The 14,439-nt window shown below is 39.3% G+C and overlaps 1 protein-coding gene across 1 annotated transcript in view; it reads left to right on the top strand.

Annotated features, from left to right (window-relative positions):
• The window catches only part of LOC149282379 (dynein regulatory complex subunit 11-like), a 53,786-nt gene extending 40,735 nt beyond the window's left edge, over window positions 1-13,051 (top strand). Inside the window, exons 13-19 of the mRNA XM_089498249.1 lie at window positions 1,069-1,151; window positions 1,235-1,342; window positions 4,283-4,482; window positions 9,910-9,996; window positions 11,525-11,702; window positions 12,214-12,452; window positions 12,929-13,051. Coding sequence (XP_089354375.1) covers window positions 1,069-1,151; window positions 1,235-1,342; window positions 4,283-4,482; window positions 9,910-9,996; window positions 11,525-11,702; window positions 12,214-12,452; window positions 12,929-13,051 — 1,018 coding nt within the window. The remainder of the gene's footprint in view (window positions 1-1,068; window positions 1,152-1,234; window positions 1,343-4,282; window positions 4,483-9,909; window positions 9,997-11,524; window positions 11,703-12,213; window positions 12,453-12,928) is intronic.
• Window positions 13,052-14,439: the final 1,388 nt, after the last annotated feature.

Raw genomic sequence — 14,439 nt, 5'->3', positions numbered from 1 at the left:
ATAATTTTTTCAAACTTTTCTCTTGTTAAATCTTTCTTTTTTTCCCCCCGAATATATTAATTTATTTATATTCATTTATTATTCGATTTTAAAGATACACAGACCTAAATAAAAACAAAAAAAGTGGGTTTTTTACATGCAGTTATTGTTTGCAAATGTCGAATTTGTGTTTAGCAAAAAAGTAATACTTTTGTCAGCCAGCTTGCTGATGCAGCTGAAAACTCCGTAGCAAAATCAACTGTGTCTCAGTATGGGATATTTTACACTTTTGACCTGAAAACCAAACATTCCCAAGACCAGTTACATTCTCATCATTCACTACCCATTATAGAGCACATTCAGTGTAATCTAACTCGAAAGCCATGTTTTTGTAATTCCAAACACAGTTTAATAGGTATTCACTAAACCCAAAGTTGCTGTAGAGTTTAGAGGAGAGAAACTTTCCACCTCCTGATAGCGCCATGCTTCACTCCACCAAAGCCATGGATGCCAGAAAGCCAGCAATGTTGGCCGTACGATATCCACAGTTAAAGAGAGAAGATGTTTGGAAGGTCAGGTTGAACGTTCTGCTGGATATTGTACACGGTGAACTCAAACTGTTTTGTTGACCCATCTTAATGTTTAAATATTTAACTCTCCTGCAGACTCCCAGGTTAGTAACTACTTCCTTAATATATGTCCCAAAGGTTGAATTTATTTAAATGCAGCAATCAATATTTTCATGCCAGTAGCATATTTTGGCCATCCTCGAACACTTATCTTCTCAGCTGCTGTCTTCTATGCTGAGCGGCGGGATATGGCATGCTGCATTTAAATTTTTAAGCATGCGTGTTGTACGGTAAGTTTTCTACAGAGGCTGTGCTGGCTGGGCAAAGACTTCAATAATGCACATGGAGCCAGATAACCCAATAGGGTAATCTGCACCTGGAAATGCCCCTCTGGAACTGCCACTTTAGGCCTAGTCAGCCTATGCCAGGATTTGCCACTGCTTTGAACATAAATGTTTCCTGCCATAAAGATAAACAAAGATGATCTGACATGATTTCCAGTGATATTTTTATGTCATAGGACCACTGATTCTCTCTACGAGGAGCTTGTCACAGAAGGCCTTCTTATAAAACCAAAGCCAGTGGAGCTGTCAGATATCGTTGGTAAGAAGTAAAAGATCAACCGGTTTAAGCGGCCAACAATTCTTTTCTTCCCTGTACACTGACCATTTCTGTTTTTGTTGCAGGTGAATACAGCTACCTGGGCACCACCCTGCGCCTGGCTGACATAGAACCAATGCCTTCGCTAAGCGATGTCAAACAGCTGCTAATCTTATACGGAGTGCTTCCTCTAGGTGAGCCTTACACGTTACGCAAGTTATACAAGTATTGTATTACATTTACCCACTATGGAAGGCACACAATAATATTTAGCATGAAAACATGTTGGGTATAAGTAAAATTCTGTGCGAAATACATTGTCTCTCTCTCTCATTCTCGTTCACTTTTTCTCTACCCTCTCCACTGACCACCTCCACATCTTTTCCTTCTTCATATTCTATCTTTTATCTTCTACCTTGTTCTGTCTTTTCTTCTGTCTTCAATCTATCTGCATCTTCGCGGACATAACCCAGTGGGAAATTCTGCCGAAATGGCGGCGCTTGCACCTTTAATCTTTCTACACTGCTAAACATGGGTGGGATCTCTCTCAGTTGGACACAGGCTTCACTTCTCCTTTTTCCAGACAAGGACCTATGTTTATTTGCCCCTCCCCTCCTACTAAAGGCTAGCCCTGCTCTTGGGCTAGCCCTGGCCTATGTGTGATTAGCTTCACACCTTCCTGAAGCCATCCCTTAGAAGACGGAGAGCTCTAGGTATCCTACCCTGGGAAGTTCCCACGTATACTAATAAAAATGTAAGATTATACACTTTACTATACTATACTAATGCACACACACACACCAGTCACCCCAGACCAAACCTTCTGATTGTATTTCCTCCTTACCCAACATCTAAAGGATGAACATGTAATAGCCAGTGACATCACTGATGATGATGTCACGTCAAGGCATCTCCTCATCAGCTCATCAGACAAAATGCTCAAAACATTTAGTGACTTCTGTAAACTCCTCAATAGTGTTAGAAACAGAACTTTTAACTATATGCTTCTTATTCACCCAGAACATCCACAAACCGTGTAATGGATACCAGTATTCTTGTACAGATACATTATTTATCCCTCCCTCTACAAAGGTCTCCACTTTTGTCTGATAGCAAAGACCAACCACTTGATCTGACTTGTTGATATAATACTTTAGTGATTTTCCAAATTTGTTTTAAGTAAAAAATAAACCCAACATACAGTATTCTTATGCTCTGCCAAGTAATGTAAGGTAATTACTGGGAAACAGGTCCACTTCATATCAGAGGGTCCATTTATTACCTTGAGGAGGCATTTGTTTTTACATACTGCTCCAATTGAAAGTGCATATTTTGGCACACACAACTGATGTGCTGAATCAAGGAATGTGTTTTTCCCCCAAAAAATATTTCATTCTTGCTCACAGTACTGACATTATACACACCCTATTTGATACACAGCAGTTGAAGTCCTAGTTAAAGTGTCAAGTCTTATCCGCGTGGCTCAAATCATTATATAAATGAATGCTTTGGGGTCTCTTCTCCTGGTGGGTCATGGGTGTGGGGTGGATGGTGAAGGGCAGGTCAGGTGTGGGTAGGATATTATACTTTATCAGAGAGCAGTTCTTAGTGTATTTTTCCTGTTTGACATTTCCAAGATAATGAGAGGCAGATGTGACTCTCTGGTGTCAGCCAGTGCAGCTAATAAACACATGAGATGTGAAGCGGGATGTTTATCATGTAACAGAGGTGTTACCAGGCTGCTCTGTAGGAGAGGACCCGCATTAATGATTAGATGCATTAACTGTTATATGTTAAGCAATTTCAACTGTATAACACATGCACTTTCTAAGAACCACATGAACAATGCTTTCTCCATTAGAATGTGAAGTGCATACAACATTAGTTGTGATGTGGTAAAGGTGATGGTCTTTTAAAATGAAGGGGGTAGCAGATTATTAAACACTTATCTACAACCACCAGACAAGCCCACAGAAATCTTATAGGGCTGACACCATTGCAAGGGATTCTGAGCAGGCGTGCCCAAATTGGGTCAACAATGATCACCTTTTTGCCTCTATATCCACTTTATACATGGATCCCTTGGAGCCAATGTACGCTGTACTAGACGGCCTTTAAACAGAGCTCAGGACAGAGGTGCAAAAGCCAGATCACCACTCATGGACAGCTGTTTCATCATGAGGTTGGATACTGGTTTATTGCTTGAGGCTTAGAACAATAGGTAAAGTACACACAACATGAGTTGTGGTTTGGTAAAGGTGAAGGAAAACCCCTCCACTTAAAATGAAGGCATAATTAAACACAAATCTACAACCAACAGACATGCAGAGACTTGCTATTCCCATTGCTGGTGAGAGGTAATTTAACTACGTTGTTGTCAGAGCAATAGCTTCTGTACCCGTTACATATACCCAGTGGCCACTTTCTTAGGTACACCTGCCAATTAACACAATTAGCCAAACCACAAATAATACGGCTGCGATTCATTATGAAAAGTTTGCAGACATGGCCTAGAGGTTTAGTTTTTGTTCAACCAGAATAGGGGCGATGCATGATCTTGTGACTTGATGGTCTTATTGTTTGTACTTCTTGTGATGGACCCAGCATTTCCCAAAACACCGGACCTCCTGGAATGTTCACGCACTCTATAGATTTCGGCACCATAATAAAAAAACATCCAGGAGCGGCATTTCTGTGGGAGAAAACACATTTTTAATGAGAGATAAGCCAGAATGGCTAGACGTTAAAGCTGAGACAAAGGCCATAAGTACTGAAATTATGTGTCAAACTTTGAAGCAGATAGACTACATACCTCTGTATTAGATAAGTGTGTCGAAATGACAGTTAAAAGTGAAAGGGTAGTTAGAAAACATTCTGGTCAAAATGGTACATTCTGTGATACTGTAGTGGTAGCTGCAGATTTTGTTTAATTCATTTTGAATTGAGATAGTTGTGTTCAAGCTGGGATATCCAACGCTTGTGGTCTGCTTCCATTCCTTTGGGGATCAGAGTTAAACCAAACCTTTCTAAGCATTGTCATAACAGCTTGTTCGAGTGAAGACACATTGCCTGAAGCATGTTTTTTGGGGGGAGTTTGTAAGATGTCTCTTTTTTGTTTATTCCCAATGCCACAGGCTGTGATTCAGTGCATGAGAAGGCTCCACCGGTGAAGGCCCTACTCTTGGCAGGACCAGCTGGAGTGGGAAAGAAGATGCTTGTACACGCCATTTGTAATGAGACCGGAGCCAACCTATTTAACCTGTCACCTGCTAACATTGCAGGCAAATACCCAGGGAAGAGTGGCTTGCAGATGATGTTACACATGGTGCTGAAGGTATGTCTTAGGATGCGTAAAAGCCTTTTTATATCCTCCTCAAAGAGTGCTTTGTCTAAATCCTATCATGTAAAATGTACTTATACAAGCGGACAGACCCGATAAATACTGGCAGCAGCTCCAGCTTCCTTTGATCACTAAAAGATATATGGTTATTAAATATATGGGATCAATGCAATAATAATGGTAAACTCCCACCCTTATTCCCAGCATAGACTGTGCCAGGCTCCCATTTACACACAGGTAAACACAGAATGGGATATCTACATGGGAATTCTAGATAACAGTTTACCCATATGTAAATGCACAAGTTGGTGAGTGAAGGTAACTATTCATTCATCCACATTAAAACAAGACAAAACTGTTACCTGATGTTTATTGCCAACCTCCTATGCATCATTTCTAAGCACACAAGCTGGTTACAGCCATTCTTTTCTTAACTCCCACCTAAATACACTAACATTAATTTGGATCTTTTATAAATAGTACAAGTATGGCTTGAGCAGCACCAATCATTTCCCACAAATAACTAATATGAAAGCTATAGTACAGACACAAATCTACACATTGAGCAATGTGAGGTAGAATAGGTAAAAGCCTGGGCAGTATGAGAATGTCAAAGCTTTAAATTCACCCACATTTGTATGTACAGCACGAACACCCCCAGGAAAATTCCACACAACTAATAGTATACAACTGAAAAGATATAGTATGTTTCATTTAATACAGTGTTGTATACAGTAATGTATTTTAACATTAGACAATGAACTTCTTTTACCTGGAGGTTGCCATTCTTGTCGGTCATGTGGTATTTCATGTATACAACTTTCCCTGTTCAGACACCAAACGGAGCTGATTCCTTACAACAATGGTAAAGTCCTGTTTATCGAGGGAAATCCATTTCTCCAAAGACTTTCATTAGTCAGAATCAGTGTCTGGGTGATTACGACTGAGACAGTCTATTGTTTACAGCAAGGCAGTATGATAAGAAGTCTAGTAGAGACATGAGCATTAGAACGCATGCAAGCAACATATCATGGAAGGAGGATCCCGATAAATACACCTAAATATACAGGTACAGCCTAATCAATGTCTCCTACACACTAGCAACACAGAATAGTGCGAACAGCCTCCATCAGCCAACAGCCTCCATCCTCTCACACACACCTCAAACACTCATGGCAGGCATACCTGATCATTAGAATGAATGGGGTGGCCTAACCTAATGACACCGACTGGACAGGCAGAGTATGCTTTAAGTTCATGGATCTTTGTTACTAAGTATTCCGGAACACGAGGGATATGTTTATTTAATGCCCAGTTTTGCATACTATAACATTTCAGGATAATTAATTAGCCAAACACAGCCTGGAGCAGATGTGTGCTTCATCACCGGCAAATACTAGTCCTGATTTATTATCTGCCAGATGGGAACGTGATCCCACAGCAGGCAGGGTGCAGGCATGAGATACAGTGACATAACAGGCAAAGACTGAGAATATTACAACAAAAAATGCAATGAATTTAAAACTGATAATGTAAGGAAAATATAGGAGTTTTATCTTATCTTGCATATACTTATGGGAAAATAGTTTGATTTTGGATTCCAAAACAAACTAGGAATGTGGGAAAGCATTCCTATATTGACCTCTTCCTAGATCCCTATTTTTAATCATTTTTCTCCATCACTCCTTAATTTATTCACCTGCATCATTCATTCACCCATTCGCCCCATCAGCCTTTCATTTACTTCTTCTTCATCTCACCTTCATCCATTCACCTGAACCACTCCTTTATCCCTTCTTCCCATCACTCCAGCATCCATTTACCCCAGTCACATCATCATCTAATCTCCTGCTTTATTCCTTAATCTGTTCTCTGCATTTTTTCTATTCATCCATACTCAATTACTCTTCCATCTGCCTCTTTTCACTCCTCCGACACAGCTTATTTTCTTTTCATCTATTATGTATTCATTTATCCTCTGTTCCTTCACTCCTTCATTCCTCTTCCTCCATCACCGATTAATCTTCTAATTTATTTGTTCTTCCTTTATCACTGTCCATGTTACCCTCCATTATCCCTTAAACACACCTCAGCATTAATCCTTAATTATGTTTTATACTCCTTCATCCCTCCTCCTGCATTACTCCTCTGTTCCTCCCAATCTGTGCTTACTTTGTTGTTCTTCCTCTAGCAGTCCTTCATTGCTCAATGTCCATGACCCAAACACTATTCTAATAACACAAAATTAAAATCTGACAACACTTAGCATACACGCTTGCCATAAATCATAAAAAAAAATGAAAATTCGAACAATGTTCAAGTTAAAGTGTGTATGTGAGGTGTACTCAGTTGGAGACTTATCTAGACACAAAGTCTGTGCACACAACACTAGTGCAAACACTCAGTAGGTATCGCAATAATGAATGCGCCAAATTATCTATGTACAAAGAAGCAATAATCAATTATATTGTCCACTCAAGCATCTTCAATGCCTTTACAATCCTGTAGTATATTATACAGTATATTGAGCGGCATCTATGCAGCTAGCTAGCAAGATATTTAGTGCCAACATCTCCATAGGTTTGCTTCCATGGATAAAATGTGAATTTAGGCTGCTGAAATATATAGCACTAAAGACATCGTTTTGGTAAAGAGTATTGAGAATTTGCAGATTATCTGTAAATTCCTGGAGCACCATGGTTACATTCCATGACCCTAGCAAACAAAGAAGTTTGCGCACCTGGGAAAGCTTTATGATCCTAGTACATCTTATCCAGAGGTCACATCTCGTGCAAAGAGCACAACTGCCCTCTCGCTAGGAGGCCCGATTTTCTTTTTATGAGCCTGTGCTAAAAATGAATCAGACCCTGCAGAAACAAACTTGCACAAACCAAAATGTTTTAATTGTAGTTTTCATTAGAAAAATATTCATAAGTACAAATGGAATTGTAGATCTGGTGCGACATATTGAGACATGACTACCTTGGGGCAAAGTATACCCGGATCATTCAGAAATAATAGCATAAAAATCTTTCAACCATGCAACATTATAGCTCCTATGATTAGGAATGCCACTTAACTCAATGTATTTGGTTGCTCCATTTCCAAAATTAAATGTTTTTCCTAATCCGTCAACATAGAGAATTTGACACTCACACTCAGAAAAATATTATATAGCCCTTGGGACCATTTAGGATCTGTGCCCTCAAATCCTCTTGACATCAAGACCCCAAGTACATGTAACTAGGAGATGGAGGAGAACCTATCACTACTGGTCCATCCCTGTGCAGTCCCACTGAATTCACCTATTTGAAGAAGAGTGTCATAGGCCCCATACTCACAGGTGATCTGTAACTCCATTGGCATTTCACGGTTGTGGCTACATAACCAAATGAACAGTTTCTCAGAGTACACACCGAGCAGCCAGTATCAGGAAAACCCGGATGTGTGTGTATGAAGAAAGGGATGTAGATGTGTTATGGCAACACCTATCAATGTAGGAACCCCAAAATTCTGGGGAGGGACCCAGCCAGACATAAATTCAATGCAACCAGCCCCAAATGCTTCAACGAGGTTGTTTCTGTGAGGAAGAATGTATTCCTTTGTGAATGTATGAGTATGTTTATCTTTGAGGCCACTTACAGTTAATATAATTTGCTATTTAATACACCCTTAGTGAAACTCTCCCCAATGGATTTTTATAGATCTCCAGCAACAGAGGTTACAGTTCCCTTAGCAGATGGAGCCCAGTTAACTGCAACCCTCAAATTAGAGTTGCTTCACGAGTCTATGTCCATGGCAGACATAAATGCAGACATATTAAGAAGAAGCGTGATCGAGCACAAGAGATGGGAGTCATGACTGCTGACACGCAACCATAGAAGAAGTGTGACCCTGGGCTTTTAGTATGGGAGACCTGCAGTCAGGCCCAGTCTTAACATTATGAGAAACTGTGCCTTCTGGAGGTTATCAGGCCCCAGTGCAATGGAATAATTAACTGTATAACTTTTAGAAAATGTAGTTTTCATTGAAATTGCCACCATATTACAAGCATAATTCATATTTACTTGTATTTAATGAAAACAATTCCTATATCACTTTGTGCAGTATCATGCTTTTTATAACTACATGGGCTTCTCGGGTTATCTGCGTTTAGGACAGCTGTCTCATCAACGTTTTCTTAGGAGCAAACGCTGTGCCAGTATTCGTTGTCGAAGCAATTTAGACAGCTGGTAATTTTGTTTGAAAGAGTGCAAAAGCAATATAACCGATTGTTAGCCGATTATGGATTTCTGTGATATTCACAATACCCTATTTTGCGTGTTAATAATGTGAGATAGGAAAAGAGGTTAAAAGGAATGAAGAAGGAATGAGCTAAAAAGAATGTGGAGGGAGCAAGGAGAGGTGTCAGAAGTGGATGGAGGTGGCATAAACAAATGGCCAGTAGACACTCCATTGAAGGCAAGCTATGTTATTATCAGTAACTGCCATTTTTGTGTAGCCTTTAGTTAGTAAGAGCATGAATTCTAGAGCACACCTTCTTATATACTTTTTAGATTTTGGTTTGCCATGCTGTGCCATAGGTTCGCAGAGTTGACCAGCATTAGAAGGCTATGGTTGCAGGTGTCTTGTTCTGAGGTTCAGTGTAATGAAGTGAGAGGAGGAGATCCTCTAGTGGTCACACTTGTGTAAAGCATGCTGGGAGGATTTTAGGTAAGAGCGTAACGTTCCCAGAAACTATAATAAGGTATATGGACAAAACTTTAACTCTGTTACAATATTACAGTAATATAATAAGTTCTTTCTTAGTCATTTTGGTAAGAATAAGTAGCAGAACTCCGTTTGTCCAGATCCTATAATTCATGATGTGCCTGAGAACCTTGAAATGGCTATAAAAGGACCTTCTTGTGAATTTCATTTAAAGTGAATCATGTTCCTGATACATCCTGGTTGCTGTTATGCTTATGATTTTTGTTTTCAAAACCTTAAGACATCCTAATAGGTATGTCTACTAATTAATACTTGTACAAAGTATTATTTACCCATTATGGAGCCAATCTTCAGGAGACTACCCACTACATCTCACCTGCTGGAAAAGAGTTGCAGAGCAATTGGGCCCTTTTATCTCTAGCAATACCATTATGCTATGCAAGAGGGTCATATACAGCAGTGCATATTTGTTTTTAATACATAGTTCAGTATTTTCAGTTGTGGTTCCATCTCCCAGTGAGCTTCTGGCAGGTTGTGAGTGGTAGGGGTTGTAGTCAAACAATAGATGGGTGTTAGCAGTTGCCAAACCCTTCTTCCACCAAGGCGATAATAAAATATAATGGTTTCTATTACAAAATATGTATTGTATGAATAATTCCTTTTAGCTGCTTTGCCTGCTTAATGTTCCCTGTAATTGTGTGATCCATACAGGTGGCACGCCAGCTACAGCCATCAGTGATATGGATTGAAGATGCAGAGAAAACCTTTTACAAGAAGGTGCCAAAGACAGAGAAACAGGTACAGGTATTCTACTGTCTATATGTAAAATCATCGGGCACTGGTTATGGAGAAATAATAATAAAACGCTTGTCAAGTGACTACTACCTGCTGAAATTAAAAGCTGGTTCTGATCTAGTAAATATTCCAGTATAATACATGTTCATGTATGATTTAATTTTTTTTTATTTTTTTTTTTAATTAATATTTATTAAGTTTTCAGGTACAAGACAGACAAACAGACAAGCAAAATCATTCCATAAACTATACCATAATCTCATTAATATAAGAAAAAAAATTCTAAAATATATATGAACAGATATGGAATTTACTATACATATTCATGACTTAGATGGCTAACTTACAGCCCTTAGATATAGACAGGGCAGTTGAGGCTTTCAAGAGATATAAAGAGAATGTAAGGATAGAAAAAAAATTGCCAAGGAGTCTAAACAGTTAAAATCAGACCATACCAGAGTAAAAATTTCGCCAAGGTAACCAGATCTTATCATACTTATGATTTAATTTTTAAAACAGGTTCTTGAAATGTTTCAAATAGGCGTTCATGTATTTCTGGGAAATTGCTTGCCCGTTCTGGTAGAAGTCACTCAATAAAGCAATTTCAATGTTAGATAAACCTTCTCGGCTCCCACATAATACTTATCCATACTTACCTTACCATAAATACCTTTATTTGCACGGTGTGTGGTTAATATCCCTACGTGGAAACATTATGTAGAGCTCATTAGGGAGTTTTACACTGAAGGTGTTGATGCTACAAGCCTTTAAAATAATGTTTTATGAAATCCTTCAATTTTAACATTTTCACTTCTACTGTTCACACTTAATAGTGTGCTATTCCCATCTTGTGCCGTGCAACATGTAGCTCTACAGACAATAAAACGATTTAATACCACTGGTAGTTATTTAAGCATAGGTTTTGCATTTAAATCACCAGGGTTCATTCCAAATTTTGATTTGCCAAGGTGGCCCTTATTCATGTTTTTAAAAAATACCATATTCTCCCCTTTTTGTGAATACCCCATCAAATGCTAGCTATAATATTGATCTTCTAATTCAGGTAAGTCACCCATATAATATTTTCCCATGAAAGTAACTGCTCTGCTTTAAGGCCGACAACTCTGATGTTGTAGAGATAGCTGTGATATAAGCACCCACACTGCTTCTGGCCCAATAACTCTAACCGCTCCAAACTAAACTGTTGATTCGGTTCTTTAGGCTGTCTGCTTCTTAAATCATAAACGGGTTACAATCTAGTAAATATCCCAATGTAAGACATTCTTTCTGCTTCAGTGGTTTGGTGCCCTCTGGTGTCTGATGGTTAAATTAACCAAGAGAAACAGAGATATTCAAGATAAAAGAGTGCTTGAAGGAAGCACTCCAAAGCGTGGTGAGCTTCATTAGGCATTGATTTTGCTGCCCATTGAGCTCTGGCTCATCTTTTTAAATAACATCTTGTATGGTATCTAATATACCTTTTTCTCTTATATTCTTCCCTTTCCCACAACCCACCCTACTCTTCTCACAGTTTGACCCTAAGAGACTGAAAAAAGATCTTCCAAAAATCCTGAAATCTTTAAAATCGGAGGATCGTATCCTTATTGTGGGAACCAGTCAGAGACCATTTGATGCTGAAATCAAACCTTTCTGTAAAATATACAAGAAGATCGTTCTGATCCCAAGGCCAGATTATGCAGCACGGTTAGGTAAGAAGATGCTCTTGGACGTGGGGGGGGGGCACAACTCTAAGAGGGCTGCAAAACAAGTTTTTGGATATGCTAGCCTGAGCACAGGTATCTGAAAACAAGTACTTTAATGATTTCTTTAGACAATGATACAGAATTCCTAGTCTGTTTGCAGCCCTCGATGACTTGAGTTGTGGGTCTGCTCCAGGAAAATAATTTATCTATTATACATAATACATGTAGCGCGACCAAAAATCACATTATTTCTAATATCTAGAAAATATATCTTTTGTATTCAAGATACATATCTTACTATTTGAATTATATCCATTACACGCTTGACAGACAAACTAGATTATTGGCCAGAACACGCACCCAGATTACATATGATCCACATAGCTCTCATTACTCAATTACCAATAAAGTTATAAAATAATGTAAATTGACCATAGGCAAGCCACACTCTTATTTAATCCTCTGCCAACTTTTTATCCCAAGCCACCCTGTGTTCACACCTATTTTTCCTCCTCAGCTTTGTGGAAGCACGTGATTATACAGAAAGTGGACAATGCCACCAACTCCCTGAACTTCAGCGCTCTTGCAAAGGTTACCGATGGATTCACTCCCAGCCACATAGTCCAAGCAGTGGAGACAGTGCTGAACGACAGAAGGATAAGGCTGATTCCCCGCAAGCCTCTTGTAGCATCAGAGTTTCTTGGTTCATTGTCTCGGCAGGAGCCTGTGTACAAGGAGGAGGAGGAAGCATTTAAGGTATGGACCTCAAAACCATTCTCTCTGGTGTTCCTGCTCTGTGTTCGGAAATCTAGCATTCTATCTCCTAGCTGTTCAGTTTTTTTTAACCAGTTGTAACAACATAAGCTATTAGGTTGTTCATCTACAACCAAGCCTGTAGTCAAGTCCTCCACTTTATCATCTAGCTGAAGGGAACAGTGAGGTTTGTGTCTCCTATGGTATTAATATCTCTAGCTCACCTCCCATTCTAGTCTGGGCAGTAATGACGGTATATCATCATATCCCAACACCTTCAGCCACTGCTGACAAAGAGACATATATATATATACACTCCTTTGTAGGTACCTGTCCAGTAGATAGAAGATTGTGCATATTCTCTCTACTACTCTTGACTTGAAGGATAATGAAGGGGACAAATAGACAATTTCTTCCATTTTTCCACACTTGTAAACTGACTCATAAACATGTAAACTGGGACTGTTTATTGATTACAGGCATGGTACGCTAAAACACCTCTGGGAAAGAAGAGAATCAAAGCAATGTCAGGTGGAGAGGAGGAGACAGGGAAAGACAGTGGGAAAAAGAAAGGAGCAAAAAAAGGAAAAAAGAAGAAGTAGGCTATTGACCATGAAGAGCCTGAGATTAGACCGTTCACTTTCCCATCTGGGGACAAACTGTGATAAACTTCATACCTTAATGTAAATTAAACCTTTGACTTTGCAGCCCAATGATGTCTGTTCTTGGATTGACTGATTCAACCCTATGGAATGTGGATGTCCGTAGTACTTCTGTACCTGATCTTGAATGTGTTATGTCTGAAGGGATACTCTGCAGAAGTTCAAATGTAAATGTCTTTGTCCCAGAACTACAGGTCCATATTTCCTCCTCTGTATCTGGTTATACAACTGACAAATATACGTTTGACAGAGTGGCACAGATTCAGAGCAGTGTACTTGCTAGGTGGTTCATGTTCAGTAAATGAGCTTACATGTATTCCACAACATTCTCAAGTAACATTTCCCAGTCTTTGCCTATTTTATGTTAATGTCAAATAAATGTTCCTCTCCAAATTATGAAAACAAAAAATGTGTTGAATAAAATGTCCTACCTGGGAAAAGGCATATTGATGACATCCCTAAGAAGCTGTAATTTAGAATGCTAACTCAACCTGGTCTCAGCACTCTAAAACCACCGTGTCCTCTACACATTGGAAGAGAGATGAAAGGACATTGAGAATTCAGAATTAAAATCACTTTGCAACAAAACTCTGGTAGCCAAAATATGATGCTATAGACAAAGTATTGGTTATGTTATTTGTTCTCACGCATTATTTTGAACTAAATGATAACCTAGTATTCACAATCAGAAAGGCACCTGTACTATTTAAGTTACCATTGGAAACAACAAGGTGTAAAGATTTTTTTCATTGACATATTCAGAAGTAGAAACACGAGGAAGATCTGTTTATAATACATTGTCCTGATGAAATCGCTAAACGTCTTTCTTAAAATATATTAAGAGCCAACTATAGAAATCGTCTATCTGGTGGGAGCTGCAGGGTAGGATGGATGTGCCGTGACAGCCCTGAATGTATCTGTGTGTTAAACAGCTGCAGTCTGCATTAGAACTGTGAGATAAGCGGTATGTGATTACAGGGGGCTGCCTCTTCCTCCCCTGTGCCCTTGGCACAGGAAGAACCGACACAAAGATATATGGATTCAAAACTGTCGACATTGTTCAGTGTCCTTCTCTTTGTAATTTGGCAGAATATGGGTGTACCCATAACTCCTTTTCTGACAGCCCCACTAATGAGAGGGGAGAGTGGACAAGCAGGTAAGAGAGAGGACAAATTCCAGGTGTTTAACATGAGCTACCAGAAAGGAGTGCCTAGTAGACACTGACCCAAAACAGTGTAGTTGTTGAAGGACACTTCATTTTGTGAACATCAGCAACCAATGAACCCGGTACAAAGAGTAGGAGTCCATTCGCTGATCACTTAGCACAG

Source organism: Sceloporus occidentalis, unplaced genomic scaffold, assembly GCF_023333645.1.
Source record: "Sceloporus occidentalis isolate IW3139 unplaced genomic scaffold, rSceOcc1.0.p SCAF_117, whole genome shotgun sequence".
Taxonomy (NCBI): Eukaryota; Metazoa; Chordata; class Lepidosauria; order Squamata; family Phrynosomatidae; genus Sceloporus; species Sceloporus occidentalis.
Note: the sequence above shows the minus strand (reverse complement) of the source record. Positions and strands in the feature narration are given on the sequence as shown.